This window comes from Rhinatrema bivittatum, chromosome 12 (assembly GCF_901001135.1).
Source record: "Rhinatrema bivittatum chromosome 12, aRhiBiv1.1, whole genome shotgun sequence".
In the NCBI taxonomy this organism is placed as follows: domain Eukaryota; kingdom Metazoa; phylum Chordata; class Amphibia; order Gymnophiona; family Rhinatrematidae; genus Rhinatrema; species Rhinatrema bivittatum.
The window spans coordinates 73074440-73093150 of NC_042626.1; the positions used below are offsets into that span (position 1 = coordinate 73074440).

Consider the following 18711-nt stretch of genomic DNA (forward strand, 5'->3'; position numbering starts at 1 on the left):
CCTAGGGCTGCTGCAGTATTGAGCATGATTAGTGTGGCTAAGAGAGATTCTTTGCTTCAGGCAGCACCTTCTCCTCCCAGTGATGTCTTAGCACAGTGTGTGTGTGTGTGTGTGTAACAGTTGTAGAATTGCTCTCATTATGTCAGAATTCAGTGTCTGTGTGATGTCGGTTCTTTCCTGGTAATGAATTATGACAGCACAGGCAAATAAATTACTGACACAGTTAAAATCACACTCAAGGAATGGCTCCAACTCTCAGCCCAGGTCACTGGTTTGAGTCTTCCCTTCTCGCAAACTGCCTTGTGTTTTTCACAATTTCTGGTGTGCAGTTGCTGTCCTAAGGTCACTGGATAGAGTGAGGGGTAGGCTGAGGCTCTCGGCTTGTCCTCGTGCTGCATAGAAGGTGGAATATGTTGCCAGAAGAACTTATTAATGAATCAGTGTGAGCCAAGGCTTCACTTCTGCCAACTTTCCAGGGTTCTCTTTTATATAGAAAAAGCGTTCTCTCACAATGCTTGCTGGCTGGTGCATGACCTCCTGGTTGATCAGTAGTGAGCCGACACCACATTACTCTGCCAATTCAACTCTTCCTGTTCATACCCCCTGTTCATACCCCCTGTCCACTTTAAAACCCCTCCAAATGTTACAAAATGCCACAGCAAGACTCATTACAAACACGCGTAAATACGAAAACATCACCCCTATTCTTAGAGACCTCCATTGGCGCCCCATTCTCTCCCGCATCCACTACAAAACCCTGACCATAATACACAAATCCATCCATGCCCACAACTCCAATTGGCTTGACTTCCCTTTCATCGCCCCTCAGTCCACCCGTCTCACCAGATCCACCAACAAAGGCACTTTCCCTGTACGTACCTGGATCAGTCCAGACAGTGGGTTATGTCCCCAGTCCAGCAGATGGAGTCAGCACAAGCTTCGAGGGGGCGTTCCCATATATACCACTACCCCCTCTGCTGGAGTTCAGTATCTTCTGACTCCAGCAGATGCGAGTAGGGGAATCGGAGCTTCCCCAATTTGGCCAGGGATTCAGTTCTTCTGCCTTTGTATTTTCTCTGCTTTCTGTCTGTTTTGTCTGTATTTTGGATCAAGTTTATCTATAAAAAAAAAAAAAAAAAAAGCTGTCAATTTTTGGGGAGGCGTGGCTTTCACCTTCCTCCTTCTGTCCGGGCTCCCGCGTGCTTGTCTCGGCCGGGGGTAAGTTTGATTTTGGTCTTGCTGTGCAAAGTTTCCTTTTCAGCTTCTGGTGCGCGGAAGCCGGTTGGGCCGGCCTCTCCGCGGGTTTCCTCTCACCCGGACAGTCTCCTGCGCCGCGAGGTCGGCTGCAGCTGACAGAAGAGGAACTCTTCACTCGGGCAGCGCGGCCGTGCAGGCCCCCCCGCGACAAACCTCGCGCTCTGGGAAGGCGGGCAGCGCAGGCCGACGGGCCCCCCCGCGTTTGTCCCCCCCTGTGATTGGCCCCCCCCCGAGGCTTTAATTTTTAATTTCTTGCTTTTTCGCCGGACCCGATGCTGCGGCCGTCGCTCTGTTCGGCCTGCGGCGAGCCGGGGTCCCGGATTTCGCGCGAGGGGATCTGCGCTAGGTGCCTCCCCGGGGGGGGAAGGTACCTCGCAGCCCCGCAGTGATTTTTCCTTTCTTCAGGACTTGCCCGGGCGGTGCGGGCCGGCCACTCTGCCGGTTATGGCGGGAACGGCGGCCATTTTGAGTTCATGCCGCGAGGAGGACACGCAGGCAGAACAAGGAGCTGGGGACTGTGCAGACATTTTTCCACCGTTTTTGTTACCACAGCAGGGCTCGCAAGCCCAGGGGACGGCGGCACCCCCTCCCTCGGGGACCCCCCGGGCAGGCCGGGGTTTTCCCCAGAGTTCATCTTGCTTATGCATTCGGCCTATCTCCAGAGCTTGGAAGCCCCCGCGGGACCTCCCCCAGCGAAGATGCCCAGGTTGGCGCCATCACCATCGGCTCCCCCTGACCCGGGGGTGCCGGGGGCCCCCCCGGTCCCCCCCCGGGTCCCTCTACCACCCACTCCAGGGGGGGCAGCGGCGGTTCCGGTGGGGCCCGGTACCGTGAGCCCCGATGTGGGACATGAAGAGGGAACGTCTGAGGGGGACGACCCGCGTACCCTGCGTCTCTTCCAGAGGGATGAGCTGGATGACCTCATCCCTCGGATCATCCAGGAATTGGATCTCGACCCGCCCCCGGACCCGCCCGCTCCAGTGACTCCCGCGGTAGTAACATCTTCTAAGAAGGGTGATCCGGTCCTGGCGGCCCTTAGACCGAGGGCCAAGGCTTTTCCTATTCATGAGTCGTTCATGCAGCTACTCACCAGGGAATGGGATGCCCCGGAAGCTTCCCTGAAGGTCAGTCGGGCCATGGAAAAGCTGTATCCCCTGCCTGAGGACTTCCTGGAACTCATCAAGGTGCCCAAAGTGGACTCCGCCGTGTCGGCAGTCACGAAGAGGACGACCATTCCTGTGACGGGCGGATCGGCCTTGCGGGATACGCAGGATTGCAAGTTGGAAGTGTTTCTCAAGAGGGTTTTCGAGGTTTCCGCCCTGGGTATGCGGGCGGCAATGTGCAGTTCGCTCGCTCAGCGAGCTAGCCTGCTCTGGGTGCAACAACTCCTCACGTCACAGTCCTTGCCCGACGAGGAGGCCGCTCAGGCGGATCGGCTCGAAGCGGCGGTGGCCTACGGGGCGGATGCCTCGTATGATTTGTTTCGGGTCCTGGCAAGATCCATGGTGTCCGTAGTGGCGGCTCGACGTCTGCTGTGGCTTCGCAACTGGGCGGCGGATACCTCCTCCAAGTCGAGTCTGGGCTCCCTTCCCTTCAGGGGCAAGTTCCTTTTCGGAGAGGATCTGGATCAGATCATCAAGTCGTTGGGGGAGAACGCAGTACATCGACTGCCAGAGGATAGATATCGACCTTCGCGACCGTATGTCGCCTCCCGGACCAGAGCCAGGGCACAACGACGATACAGGAGCTACAGACCATCGAACCCTAGACCCGCCGTCACCAGGTCTCAGCCCTGGTCGCGTTCCTTTCGCGGACGGAGGCCCGCGCGCGCCGCCCCCGGAGCAGGCAACCCCTCTCCGAAGGGGTCGCAATGATGTCAGGCTCGCCCACTCCGCCGTCCCCAAAACGGGGGTCGGCTGGCGCTGTTCTATCAGGAGTGGGCGCAGATCACCTCGGACCAGTGGGTCCTAGACACCATACAACACGGCTACGCATTGGAACTTGTCCGCCCCCCACAGGCAAGGTTCATTTTCTCCCCCTGTGGCTCGGCGCTCAAAAGACAGGCGGTGCAGACAACCCTGGACAGGCTGTTGGAAATAGGCGCTATTGCGCCCGTGCCCTTCGGAGAGGTGGGCTCGGGCCACTATTCCATCTACTTCGTAGTGCCGAAGAAGGACGGTTCCTTCCGACCCATCTTGGATCTCAAGGAGGTCAACAAGTCTCTTCGGGTTGTCAGGTTTCGTATGGAAACACTGCGGTCGGTCATCGCGGCGGTACATCGGGGGGAGTTCCTAGCCTCCCTGGATCTCACGGAGGCCTACCTGCACATTCCCATTCGGCCAGATCAGCACCGGCTTCTCCGGTTCAAGATTCTGGACCAGCACTTCCAGTTCGTGGCTCTCCCGTTCGGGCTGGCGACGGCACCGCGGACCTTTACCAAGATCATGGTCGTCGTGGCGGCGGCACTTCGGAGGGAGGGCGTGCTGGTACATCCTTACCTGGACGATTGGCTCATCCGAGCGAAGTCCTTCAGCCAGTGCCAGGCGTCGGTAAACAGGGTGGTGCAGTTCCTGCAGTCCCTAGGATGGGTGGTGAACTTCTCCAAGAGCTCCCTCGCACCCTCGCAGCGCTTGGATTTTTTGGGAGCGACCTTCGACACCCGGCTGGGCAAAGTCTTTCTGCGTCAGGACAAGGCGCAGGCTTTGCGGGATCATATACAGCGGTTCTCTGCGTTACCGGATCCCACATCCTGGGACTATCTCCAACTCCTGGGGGTGATGGGATCTACCATCGACATGGTGCCTTGGGCGTTTGCGCATCTCCGGCCATTGCAGTGGGCGCTCCTCTCCCGTTGGAAGCCCATCTCGCAGGACTACCAGATGAGCCTCCCGCTCCCGCAGAACGCCAGGGACAGCCTGGGCTGGTGGCTGGAGCCATCGAACCTGGCGCGAGGCGTGTCCCTGGAGGTGCCACAATGGGTGGTAGTGACCACCGATGCCAGCCTGGCGGGCTGGGGAGCAGTTTGCGATGGAAGCGCCATGCAGGGGACGTGGTCAGCGCTGGAGGCAAAGTGGTCCATCAATCGCTTGGAAACCAGGGCGGTCAGGCTAGCCCTGCGTCATTTCCTGCCGCTCCTCCAGAACCGGGAGGTCAGAGTTCTTTCGGACAATGCTACCACGGTGGCCTACATCAACCGCCAAGGCGGCACACGCAGCCGGCAGGTTGCGCTGGAGGCGGCGTTGCTAATGCAATGGGCGGAGCGTCATCTCGTCCGGATCGCGGCCTCGCACATCGCCGGGGTGGACAATGTTCAGGCGGATTTCCTCAGCCGTCAGCTGCTGGACCCCGGAGAGTGGTCCCTCTCCCAGGAAGCGATGCAACTTCTCGTCCATCGGTGGGGCGCCCCCCACTTAGATCTGATGGCTTCCGCTCTCAACACCAAGGCTCCACGCTTCTTCAGTCGCCGGCGGGAGCACGGCGCAGAGGGAGTGGATGCGCTGGCTGTCCCGTGGCCACCGCACCTGCTGCTCTACGCGTTTCCACCGTGGCCGCTAGTGGGCCGGATGCTTCGCAGAATAGAAAGCCATCAGGGAACCGTGATTTTCGTCGCCCCGGAGTGGCCCAGGCGACCCTGGTTCGCGGACCTTCTGCAGCTGGTGATCGACGGGCCAGTCAGACTGGGCCACCTCCCCCATCTCTTACGTCAGGGTCCGGTATTTTTCGAACAGGCAGAACTCTTCTGTCTTGCGGCCTGGCTTTTGAGAGGCGCCGTCTCCGGCGCCGGGGATACCCGGAGGCGGTAGTATCAACACTGCTGAAGGCGCGTAAGGCGTCGACGTCGGTGGCTTATGTTCGGGTCTGGAAAGTATTCGAGTTGTGGTGTACCAGCCAGGACACGAGACCCACTAAGGCTTCCGTTCCTCAGATTCTACAGTTCTTGCAAGCGGGGGTGGACAAAGGCCTCGCCTATAATTCCCTACGGGTCCAGGTGGCCGCCCTGGGCTCGCTGTTGCGTGACGGCGGCTCCCTGCTGCAGCACCCTGACATTGCTCGTTTCCTCAAGGGGGTCAAGCATTTACGACCGCCGTTACGGGACCCTTGTCCCTCCTGGAGCCTCAACCTTGTGCTTCGCTCGCTTTCGGGCCCGCCGTTCGAGCCACTGCGAAGCGCGACGATCAAGGATCTCACTCTCAAGGCTGTCTTCCTGGTGGCCATCTGTTCCGCTCGCCGCATTTCGGAGCTGCAGGCTCTATCGTGTAGGGAGCCTTATCTGCGCTTTACTGACTCTGGAGTATCACTTCGTACTGTTCCCTCCTTTCTTCCGAAGGTGGTGTCGGCATTTCATGTGAACCAGACGGTGGAATTGCCGTCCTTCTCTTCTTCCGAACCGAAGGCTCTCCGACTCCTGGACGTCAAGCGCACTCTGCGTATCTATCTAGAGGCTACCAACGAGTTCCGGATTTCTGACCATCTCTTCGTGCTTTGGTCCGGTCCCAAGAAGGGGTCGCAGGCCTCGAAGACGACGATTGCAAGATGGCTGAAGGCGGGCATTACCGCTGCCTACATTGGTACGGGGCGGACGCCCCCTCCGGGCATCGTCGCTCATTCTACACGCTCTCAGGCGGCCTCCTGGGCGGAGGCTCGCTCGGTCTCAACTCAGGAAATCTGTCGAGCGGCAACCTGGAAATCGTTGCACACGTTTTCCAGACACTATCGGCTACACCTCGCCTCTTCGGCCTCGGGTCATTTTGGCGAGCAGGTTCTCCGAGCAGGCCTCGCAGAACCCCACCCGATTTAGGGATGCTTGGGTACATCCCACTGTCTGGACTGATCCAGGTACGTACAGGGAAAAGAAAATTATTACTTACCTGCTAATTTTCGTTCCTGTAGTACCATGGATCAGTCCAGACGCCCACCGCGTTGGGATACTTCTTCCTGCTCGGCTCTACTCGACGTTTTTCTGTTACTCTGCTCTGCGTTATGCAGTTTTTCAATGTTTTCACAGCTCCCTACAAGTTGGTAAGCTGGTTGTCTTTAATCGTTAATCGTTGAATGTTTGCAATCCTTATGCATTATCTGTTTCTGCAAACTTGATCCAGAAGGGGTCTCTACTCGGGCTTTGATATTCTCGATACTGAACTCCAGCAGAGGGGGTAGTGGTATATATGGGAACGCCCCCTCGAAGCTTGTGCTGACTCCATCTGCTGGACTGGGGACATAACCCACTGTCTGGACTGATCCATGGTACTACAGGAACGAAAATTAGCAGGTAAGTAATAATTTTCTTATACACGTCCCCTCTCTTAAAACTGCCAACCTCTCTTCCACTGGCGAACGTGCCCTCTGGAACTCCCTCCCTGTGCACACGTGCCTCGAACCATGTGCCATCAAATTTAAAAAGAAATTAAAAACACTGCTGTTCAAACAAGCTTACCCAGAATAGTATACCCCTCAATACCCTGCACCACCCTAGGGTGATCGCATATTCCTTATATTAAGGATTTAACTATAATACTATATTGTTATATTATGCTCTGTTCTTGTTTATGTTAATCTATCGCTTCCATACTGCCTCTGGTTTATCCCCTCCATGTTCATTTTCCCCTGTTAATTATGTACTTTCAATTCTTTTGTTCAACTGTAAACCGGTATGATGTCCCCACTAATACCGGTATATAAAAGTTTCTAAATAAATAAAAATACCCCAGATCAGTCCAGACAAGTGAGTTTTGGATCCCTACCAGCAGATGGAGGCAGAGAACAAAAACATTTTTGAAAATGCTACTTTCCCCTGCCAGCAGATGGAGACTGAGTCAGATTTCAAAGCTGACGTCAAACCCCTGCAATGACCTCAGCCCTTCAGTACTGCTCCATCTCCAGCAGATTATTATTATTTATTATTTTTATATACTGACATTCGATCTGAGATATCACATTGGTTACATTCAGGTACTGTAGGTATTTCCCTATCCCCAGAGGGCTTACAATCTAAGTTTTTGTACCTGAGGCAATGTAGGGTAAAGTGACTTGCCCAAGGTCACAAGGAGCAACAGCGGGGCACGAACCATGGTCTCCTGGTTCATAACCCACTGCTCTAACCACTAGGCTATTCCTCCTCCCTATGAGGTTTGCTTTTCTTTTTGGAAGGAGAAATTCTGCATTCTCCTACAGTGATACCTAAAGGTCCCTCCCCCAGTTGAGAATTCCTGAGGCAGTTTCAAAGATCCCTCAGAGGTTTGCCTTGGTCTGGTAGCCGGTTCCCGGCATGGACTTTGCTGCTGAAGCAGCTGAAAGGCAGCAGGTGCAGGAAGCCGAACGCAGCAGTGACGGCCAAAGCCATCTCCCCCCACAGCCGGAGACCATCTCTGTATTCAGCCAGTAAGTGCTGAGCCCAGGTAAGTATAAAAAAAAAAAAAAGAGAGAGAAGATAATTTACCTCCTGATTCAGAGACATTTGGTGGAGTTTCGATAAGACTTCCTCTGGTCTCTTAGCTCAACGTGCTGTACCAACATCATTCCCGATCCCATTGGGGAAAGGGGACGTGGGCTTCCGAGCAGGTTGAGCCCTGCTGTAGGCTTGGTCAACATGCTGCGTGGTAGTCCCCGGCGATGCCATCTTGCGTACACCTTTGTGCGTGCTGTATTGCCCTCCATAGAACGTCAGTACGTGCAGTGCATCTGCTTTGCACACATCGCGCGCGTACATACATGCATAACCTACTAAGCGCAGAATACAGGTAAAGCCAGACACACGGGCTGTGCGTGCGCCTCGCTGCATCCCACCTAGGCACCCGAAACCTGTGTGCATAAAATTTTAAACATGAGCCGACAGAACACACAGTTACCACCACCAATGGGTCCGGCAACCAAGAAACATAAGAGCCTTTCTCTCTGCGCTACTTGTCATATTAGGGCTTCACAGTCTGATCTGGATTCCAACTGAGGTCAGCACTGTGAGGAAGCCCAGGGAGAATTTGCCTCCCCGCACTTTGCTAAACCTGGCTCCTCTCATTCAGAGGATGGGTTAGCCACAGCCTTAACTGGAAGTACCCCAGATCTGAGTAATCCCGGGACTCGGTCATCCATGGGAGAGGGAAATACAGCGGCACCTACCCCAGTACCTCCTGGGCTAGGCATAGACCCAGCCGCCTTCTCTTGGGTGGAATTTCGTACAGGTGCAGTCTGTTACCTCTCTTGCCCCTGTCCGGATGGAACCTCAGCCAGTAAGCCCTCCCTCTCCCAGTCCTGTTGGCAGACCTTGAGGCATGCGCCTCACCAAAGGTATCCCTGGCAGGGACCCTTGATGGCACAGATGAAGAGGGAGGATACAGATTCCTTGGAAGATGGGAAAATTCCCCCAGGTTTAGAACCGTATCGGATCATGTTATGGTTTTTCCATAGAGATGAATTGCCGGCCCTGGATTCCCAGACCCTGAAGATGCTGGGAGTTCCTGGGGGGGGACTCTATGCAGGAACTAAAGATTAGCCCCATTCTGATTTCCCTACAGAAAGCCTCTTGCTACTTTCCAGTACTGGAAGCCATCCAGGAGTTGATTGACCTGGAATGGGATGCCCCAGAAGCAAGTTTTAAAGGGGGATGAGCGTTAGAAACTCTATACCCACTGGATCCGGCAGTGATAGAGCATTTGCGTTTTCCTAAAGTGGATGCGCTGGTCTGTGCCGTGTCTAAGTGAACAACTATCTAACGTTAAAAGATGCACACAATAGACTGATGGAGTCCATCCTTAAACAGGCCTTTGGTGCAGTAGCAACGACCTTACAGATTTCTTCTTGTTCCCTGGTAGCTCGTTCGTGCCTACTCCTGTCTCAGAAGGTGGATGACTCGGGGGTGAATTCCAGAGTGGTTATGGAACTCCGCCTTTTTAGTTGATATGGGCTTGGATCTAGTCCATACTTCGGCCAGAGGAGTGGCCTCAGTGGCGGCGGCCAGAAGACAGCTATGGCTGCTGAATTGGTCAGCAGATGCAACCTCCAAGGCAAATCTTACAAAGATGCCCTTTAAGGGATCACTTCTTTTCAGGAGCGAATTGGAAAAGCTGGCCAGTAAATGGGGTGAATCTCCAGTTCCCTGTCTACCAGAAGAAAAGAGAAAGCAGTTACAGTGATTGTCGACTATGAGGGGTTGATCCAGGGGCTCCCAACGCTTTCGCCCCTACAGAAACTCGCCAGTTCAGAGGTCTCAGTCCTTTTGTAGTTGACAGCCCAAGAGATGGGCAGGTTGGGGTTCAGGTTCTCAGTGGAAGGGAGTGGACAGTGGAGTGCCTCAGGGATCTGTATTGGGACCCTTACTGTTCAATATATTTATAAATGATCTGGAAAGAAATACGACGAGTGAGATAATCAAATTTGCAGATGACACAAAATTGTTCAGAGTAGTTAAATCACAAGCAGATTGTGATAAATTGCAGGAAGACCTCATGAGACTGGAAAATTGGGCATCCAAATGGCAAATGAAATTTAATGTGGATAAGTGCAAGGTGATGCATATAGGGAAAAATAACCCATGCTATAATTACACAATGTTGGGTTCCATATTAGGTGCTACAACCCAAGAAAGAGATCTAGGTGTCATAGTGGATAACACATTGAAATCGTCGGTGCAGTGTGCTGCGGCAGTCAAAAAAGCAAACAGAATGTTGGGAATTATTAGAAAAGGAATGGTGAATAAAACGGAAAATGTCATAATGCCTCTGTATCGCTCCATAGTGAGACCGCACCTTGAATACTGTGTACAATTCTGGTCGCCGCATCTCAAAAAAGATATAATTGCGATGGAGAAGGTACAGAAAAGGGCTACCAAAATGATAAGGGGAATGGAACAGCTCCCCTATGAGGAAAGACTAAAGAGGTTAGGACTTTTCAGCTTGGAGAAGAGACGACTGAGGGGGGATATGATAGAGGTGTTTAAAATCATGAGAGGTCTAGAACGGGTAGATGTGAATCTACCCGTTCTAGACATTTCGGATAGTAGAAAGACTAGGGGGCACTCCATGAAGTTAGCATGGGGCACATTTAAAACTAATCAGAGAAAGTTCTTTTTTACTCAACGCACAATTAAACTCTGAAATTTGTTGCCAGAAAATGTGGTTAGTGCAGTTAGTATAGCTGTGTTTAAAAAAGGATTGGATAAGTTCTTGGAGGAGAAGTCCATTACCTGCTATTAAGTTCACTTAGAGAATAGCCACTGCCACTGCCATTAGCAATGGTAACATGGAATAGACTTAGTTTTTGGGTACTTGCCAGGTTCTTATGGCCTGGATTGGCCACTGTTGGAAACAGGATGCTGGGCTTGATGGACCCTTGGTCTGACCCAGTATGGCATTTTCTTATGTTCTTCTTATGTTCTTATGTTCATCCAGAACCTCCCAATGAAAATTTGCCGACCCACCCTCAGAACAAGGAGAAAGGGGGTCGACTGTCTCTCTTCTATCAGAGGTGGGTCGAGATCACTTCAGACAAATGGGTACTGGAGTATTTAACAGAAGAATATGCGCTGGAATTTCACAGCACTCCTTGGGACATATTCATGATGTCTCCTTGCCATTCCCAGCACAAGAAGCAGGCAGTGGAGACTAGTACCTGTGTCCGAGAAAAATATGGGACATTATTCCATCTATTTCATTGTTCCCAAGAAGGAAGGTTCCTTTTGCCCCAACCTGGACCTCAAGTGTATCAACTGACATCTACGAGTGAATCCTTTCCACAAGGAAACCCTATGCTCCATGATAATGGCCGTACATTCAGGAGAGTTCTTAACCTCCCTGGACCTATCCGAGGGCTACCCTACATATTCCAATCAATCAAGAACACCACTATTTCCTACGCTTTGCGGAACTGGGTCACCATTATCGGTTCCGGGCACTGCTCTTTGGCCTAGCCACCTCCCCCAGAACATTTTCAAGATTATGGTGGTCATAGCGGCAGCATTGAAAAAAGAGGGAATCCTGGTGCACCCGTACTTGGATGACTGGTTGATCTGGGCTAAGTCCATGGAAAAGTGTCTCCAGGTGACCAACAGGATGACCTCCTTTCTTCAGGAACTCAGTTGGGTCATAGACCTGGACAAAAGTAGTCTCAAGCCCTCCCAGTCCTTGGAATATCTGGGAATCTGGTTTGACACCAACTAGAGCAAGGTCTTCCTTCTGTCCACGCGGATAAGGAAGTTGATATCCCAAGTGCGTCATTTGATGAGCATGATACACCAGATGGTGTGGAGCTATCCCCAAGTTCTTGGTTTGATGGCGGCAACCCTGGAGATAATGCCATGGGCGAGGGCACACATGCAACCAATTCAACACTCACTACTGTCAGATTGGAACCCGAGGTCTCAAGACTCTTCAATTCACCTCCACTTACCAATGAGAGTATGCTCTCGGCTCCAGTGGTGGCTACAGGAAGCTCATCTGAGCAGGGGTGTACCCCTGTCCTCTCCGAACTGGCTGGCCCTCACAACAGATGCGAGCCTCCATGGCTGAGGAGCTCACTGTCGGGAGCTGATGGCCCAGGGACATTGGATTGAGGAAGAGGCCCTCTGGAACATCAACTGCCTGGAAGCCTGGGCAGTCAGATTGGCGTGTCTACAATTCAACCGCAAACTCCAGAGTCAAGCAGTCCATGTAATATTGGACAATGCAACACTGGTAGCCTACATCAACCGCCAGGGTGGAACCAAAAGCCAGGAAGTGTCACAGGAGATAGATCTCCTTATGGAATGGGTGAAAATACATCTACAGATGATCTCAGCCACCCACATCGCAGGAAAAGACAGAGCAGACTTTCTAAGCAAGGAGGTTTGGATCCAGGAGAGAGTGGGCATTGTCGAGAAAAGCTTTCAGCTGATAGTAGATCGCTGGGGTCTCCCGCCGTCGACCTGCTGACTGCATCTCACAATGTGAAGCTTCCACGATTCTTCAGTTGTAAAAGAGATCAGTGGGTTTCTGGGGATCGACTCGCTTGTTCAGAACTGGCCAGAAGAAGAGTTGCTATGTGTTCCCTCCAAGGCCCCTGCTGGGCAGAGTCATTCGCAGAATCGAGCGCCATAGGGGATTAGTCCTATTGGTAGCTCCAGATTGGCCCAGGCATCCATGGGATGCAGACATGTAGAGACTCCTGGGGGAGACACCCCCACTCCCCACACAGAGACCTGCTACAGCAGGGACCGGTCCTTCACAAGGATCTGACTCGATTCTGTCTCATGGTCTGGCCATTGAGAGGGCTTGCCTGATGAAGTGAGGATATTCAGTACAGTAATTGCCACCTTACTCCGCGCTCAGAAGTTCTCTACATCCCTAGCATATGTGTGGGTCTGGAGATTATTTGAGGCCTGGTGCGAGGAACGCAGTGTTCCCCCTCGGGCAGTCAAAATCCCACTAATTCTGAAATTTTTGCAGGACAGCTTGAATAAAGGTTTGACCCTTAGGTCCTTGAAGGTCCAGGTAGTGACTCTCCTGTCGGCCGGTTCCCTTGTGGAGTCTTAATCTAGTTTTGGAGTTTTTGGCAGGGCCCTCCTTTCGGCCGCTGTTTTCTTTCCTTGCGTTTATTAACCTTGAAAGCAGTGTTCCTGGTGGCTATATGCTCAGCATGTCGCATCTCTGAACTACAGGCATTGAGTTGGGAACTGTTCCTCAGAATGACTCCAGGAGTGTTATAGCTTCGAACTGTTCCATCCTTCTTGCCCAAGTTAGTCTCGGAGTTTCGTTTGAATCAGTCCAATTTGTTGCCATCCCTAGATAAGCAGAAGGATGTGGAAGAATACTGCCTCCTCCGCCATTTGAATGTCAGTAGACCTTTGGTGCGGTATCTGGAAGTTTTGGAAGGAAGTGGATGAACCAGCTTCATGGGCTGGATTAAGAGGTGGTCACGGGAGCCTATGTGGAGGCAGGAAAGCCATTACCTTCTCAGGTTAAAGCTCATTCCACTAGGGCTCAGGTGGTCTCATGGGTGGAAGCTAGACTGCTGTCTCCTGACGACATCTGCCAATCAGCGATGTGGTTCTCCTTGCACACCTTTTCCAGGTTCTATTGCCTGGATGTACAGGCCCAAGAGGATTTAGCCTTTGCAAGGGCGGTGTTAACTGGACTGCGGGCAGCCTCCCACCCCAGTCGGGAGTAGCTTTTGTACATCTCATTGGTCCTGAGTCCATCTGGCTACATGGTAGGAAATGGAGAAATTACTTACCTGATAATTTCATTTTCCTTTGTGTAGTCAGATGGACTCAGCATCTTTCCCACAGCTGCCCAAGAACGGTGCCAAGGATTCGCCCGTGGAGAGGATATCTATTCCAAGAGACTACATGTAAGCCGTCATCCAGTCCCTAGATCAGGGCATCTGTAATCTTACTGGGGTTTAGTGTTTGATTGGTTGAATACAGTTATGGTTATCCAATTTTAAACATATTTTAAATCAAGTTTTTTCAATAGTACGTCCACAGTGGCTTTTGAAGAGAATACTGAAGGGCTGAGGTGCGAGGAACGCAGTGTCCCCCCTCGGATGACGTCAACTTTGAAACCCGACTCGGTCTCCATCTGCTGTCAGGGGAGCATAACCCATTGGTCCTGAGTCCATCTGTCTACACTAAGAAAAACAAAATTATCAGGTAAGTAATTTCCCAATAAGCTAGAGTGCCACCTGCAGTCCCTCAGTATTTCTCTGAAAGTTGGCTCTTTGTGCTCTTTGCTAACTGCGTGTCCTCTTCCCCTGCAGATCGGTCCATGAGCAGCTCTCTTTGCGCCTCTCAGCTGCACAGTATCAACATGAGAGACCCACTCAACAGAGTCCTAGGTAAAGGGCAAGGAAGGACCTTGGGGCTTTCAAAGCTCTAACTAGAATCATCAAAACAAATTAAACATTTTAAAATGATAGTTGGTCTCAGACTTTCGTGCACAATGGGGCCGATGCAATAATTGTGCACAGAAAAGGGCACGCAGTGTTGAGAGCTCATTTTCCTAATGCGCACCCAGCCACTTCTCCTGAGCGCGCAATCCAATATCTAAATGAAGGATCGCACTAAAAAAAAGGAGGCACTAGGGACAAATGATGTCCTTCGGCCTCCTCGGCATCGGGTGCACAGGGGAGGTGGCTGTCAAGCGGGTTGGGAAAACGAACGCTCAATGTAGGAGTTCCTCGCACCAGGGCCTGAACTGTGTATCTTGAATGTTTTTATTCCATAAGAACCTGCCATACTGGGTCAGACCAAGGGTCCATCAAGCCCAGCATCCTGTTTCCAACAGAGGCCAATCCAGGCCATAAGAACCTGGCAAGTAACCAAACACTAAGAAGATCCCATGCTACTGATGCAATTAATAGCAGTGGCTATTTTCTAATTTTCAGAATTTTTTTCAAAGACTTTTTTTTTTTTAAATAAATACTGCTTTCTTTGGTTCCTCCTACTTAGTATTGCCCTTGAGCATGTTAAGCCGTGCACAGCGGCTAGCGCACAGTATTGCATCAGCCCCATTGTCTTTGTAATTGCATCAGCCCCTAGTCAGACCTTCCTGACTAGGTGCCTCGCCTAGCTTAAACGTTATATTTATGCCTTTGTTTAATTTATTCAAATATTCTGTCCTTTACCTCAGGCTACCCTAGCCACACCAAGTTATACCTCCTTGTTATATGTAACTTTCACTTCTTGTTAAATGGTTGATCAATGTTATCCCCCTGTTACATGTAAACCGATTTGATGTGAATTTTTTCATGAAGGTCGGTATAGAAAAGTGTTAAATAAATAAATAAATTGTGTGGGAGGTGGTATTGGTCAAAGCTGAATTCATGAGCTCTCCTCTCGCTCATGGGTGTAAACAGCCCTGATGTTGGTAGGAGACAGTAGCAGAAAAAGCTGAGGGTTGCACCTTGCCAAAACACTAGGATTGTTGGCATTTCAACTGGGTGCAACCACTAGACATTTTATCAGAGAGTCCCTGCTAAATGTAGACTGAAATGGCTCTCCCTCCCTTTCCCAGCAAACTTATTCCTGCTGATCGCGTGCATCCTGGGGTCACGGACGGCCGGCACACACACTCAGTTTGTGGAGTGGTTTATGGAGGAGTGCGTGGAGTGCCTGGAGCAGGAGTGCCGAGGGAGTATTCTTCAGTTCATGCCATTCAACATGGTGAGGAGAATGTGCCTTACCTTCAGCTCTCCCGGGGGTTTGTGACCCCTGCATGCTTCCACACAGACCCATGTCGGCTTCCACACCACCACACACAGATGCAGGCTTGCACGCCATCACACCCCGGTAATCTGGACCCATGCAGGCTTGCACGCCACCACACACAGATGCAGGCTTGCACGCCATCACACACAGATGCAGGCTTGCACGCCACCACACCCCAGTAATCTGGACCCATGCCGGCTTCCACACCACCACACACAGATGCAGGCTTGCACGCCATCACACCCCGGTAATCTGGACCCATGCAGGCTTGCACGCCACCACACACAGATGCAGGCTTGCACGCCACCACACACACATGCAGGCTTGCACGCCACCACACACAGATGCCGGCTTCCACGCCACCACACACAGATGCAGGCTTGCACGCCATCACACCCCGGTAATCTGGACCCATGCAGGCTTGCACGCCACCACACACAGATGCAGGCTTGCACGCCATCACACCCCGGTAATCTGGACCCATGCCGGCTTCCACACCACCACACACAGATGCAGGCTTGCACGCCATCACACCCCGGTAATCTGGACCCATGCAGGCTTCCACACCACCACACACAGATGCAGGCTTGCACGCCATCACACCCCGGTAATCTGGACCCATGCCGGCTTCCACGCCACCACACACAGATGCAGGCTTGCACGCCACCACACACAGATGCCGGCTTGCACGCCACCACACACAGATGCCGGCTTCCACGCCACCACACACAGATGCAGGCTTGCACGCCATCACACCCCGGTAATCTGGACCCATGCAGGCTTGCACGCCACCACACACAGATGCCGGCTTCCACGCCACCACACACAGATGCAGGCTTGCACGCCATCACACCCCGGTAATCTGGACCCATGCCGGCTTCCACACCACCACACACAGATGCAGGCTTGCACGCCATCACACCCCGGTAATCTGGACCCATGCCGGCTTTCACGCCACCACACACAGATGCAGGCTTGCACGCCATCACACCCCGGTAATCTGGACCCATGCAGGCTTCCACACCACCACACACAGATGCAGGCTTGCACGCCATCACACCCCGGTAATCTGGACCCATGCCGGCTTCCACGCCACCACACACAGATGCAGGCTTGCACGCCATCACACACAGATGCAGGCTTGCACGCCACCACACACAGATGCCGGCTTGCACGCCACCACACACAGATGCCGGCTTGCACGCCATCACACACAGATGCAGGCTTGCACGCCACCACACACAGATGCCGGCTTGCACACCACCACACACAGATGCAGGCTTGCACGCCATCACACCCCGGTAATCTGGAGCCATGCAGGCTTGCACACTAGTGCCTCATTCAAGCTTCACGTGTACTGCGGCCTTGGGTGGTGCTACAGTATCGTGATAGGGTGGTGCTAGTGAGCTGAGGAGCAGCTCCTGTAACTGAAGTAACGAGTGGTATTTACAAGGGGAGGCATCTGTCTGTCCTAAATCAGTTTGAGTCCACAGGAGTTAGGAATTGTACAAGTCACCTTTACCCTCTTATGAGGTGGAGATACTTAAAGAATATCAAAAATAATCTGGGGATTGTTGGGAAGGGTTTGCAGGTTTCTTGTAGCCTAATATTGGGGTGTGGGTTGGCCTCGCAAGAGGACGTGCCCTTCGCAGGAGATACATACGTTCCCCCTTTGTTGAGAATGAGCAGATGGCTGTATCCTGTTTAACCCTGACCCTCCCCTTCTTCTCTCGGCAGGTCTCAGAGCTGGTGAAAATGTCGACCATGTCAAGTCCCAGAATCGTGCTGGCTGTCTCAGACCTCAGCTTGCCCCTGGGCCGCAGGGTTGCTGCCAAAGCCATTGCAACTCTATGAACTGGGAAGCAAGGGCCACATCGGGGGGGGGGGGGGTGGCAGGGGCAGGTGACAGGAAACAATGGGGTAACTACAGCAAAGTTTCACATAGTTCTCCTTCCTCTAAACCAGGGGTGGGCAAGTCTGGTCTTCGAGGACTGCAACCAGCCGGGTTTCCAGGATATCCCTAATGAATAGGCACAAGAGAGATTTGCATGCACTCTTCGTCAGTTGTATGCAAATCTGTTTCATGCCTATTCATTAGGGATATCCTGAAAGCACAACTGCTTTGCGTCCCTCGAGGACCGGAATTGCCCACCCCTGCTCTAAACCCTGCAGCTCACTAGAGAGACCCTTGTTTTGCTCCCGGAGACAGATTCCAGAGCGTGAGGCTTCATCTCTCCTGTCCTTCCTGCACAAATGCTGTGCTTGTCCACACCTCCAGCCACACACTCGTGTGCACAGATGGTTTTGAAGGTGCATCTGTAGCAGAGGTTGCAGCTCGGCATTGCTCTCACTCACCTTAAGGAGCCAAAGATTAAGAAGCAGCAGAAAATATCATGCATTTTTATTGTAACTCCTTTTTTAAAATGTTATATTAATTGGAAGAGATTTGTGATGCAGGTTTTGGAGCTGCTTGGGTAAGGATCCCCTGGCACTGCATCATACACAGAAGTCCAGGCATTGCTTTGCAGAAGAAACTTCATCTGGGCCTTTTGCAAAAGAGAGAGTTAGGTACATCCACTAAAATGCACTATTCTTGTAATGCCAATTCTATCTCCTAGGGTTAGCTAGCATAAAACGCTCTGTACATTTCAACATTGTGGATCTGGAATTCCAGTTATGCCCTCCAACCTTGCCTTTCTGTAAATAAAACCCTTTTTGATAGGTTAGGCTTCAGTCCTACTTTGTGAGTTGTAGCCGTGGACTGGTTGACCTGTGATTTTTTTTGCTTTGTCTGTCCACCTCTCGTAAACCAGTCCTGCACCTCTCTGCTGCTGGGTGGAGCACGGGAGGAACTGCGTTTTTCTGGACTCCTCTCTCACCTCATTTGTGAGTCCCAAAGGAGTTGGGGGTGGGGTGGGGAGGGCTTGCTTTTAAATGATTTGACTAGTGGCTCGCTACAGAAGGCTGAGCCTGGCACACTCTCTCCTGGGTCTGAGCTCAAAGCACTTCATAAATAGGGAGCAGGGCAGCCGATGGAATGAGCAGTGAGTGTTTAATTAGGAACATTGGGTCTGGGATCATTGGATGAAGACCTGGGTGGGGGACTCTTGAAAGGTTTTCCTGTTCATACCCAGATCAGTCCAGACAAGCGAGTTTTGCCTCCCTACCAGCAGGTGGAGGCAGAGAACAAAACTTTGAGGCACTGCTACATAACCGAGAGTGCAACCTGCAGCCCCTCAGTATCTCTCTGTCTCTAGGAGATGGTAGAGGTGCAGACTTGC

General features: G+C 52.2%; 1 protein-coding gene across 1 annotated transcript in view; it reads left to right on the forward strand.

Annotated features, from left to right (window-relative positions):
- Nucleotides 1-18156, forward strand: part of MED24 (mediator complex subunit 24) — a 134263-nt gene extending 116107 nt beyond the window's left edge. Inside the window, exons 23-25 of the mRNA XM_029572517.1 lie at nt 13981-14058; nt 15237-15385; nt 17168-18156. Of these exons, the coding sequence (XP_029428377.1) occupies nt 13981-14058; nt 15237-15385; nt 17168-17284 (344 nt within the window). The 3' untranslated portion in view covers nt 17285-18156. The remainder of the gene's footprint in view (nt 1-13980; nt 14059-15236; nt 15386-17167) is intronic.
- The last annotated feature ends 555 nt before the right edge of the window (nt 18157-18711 follow it).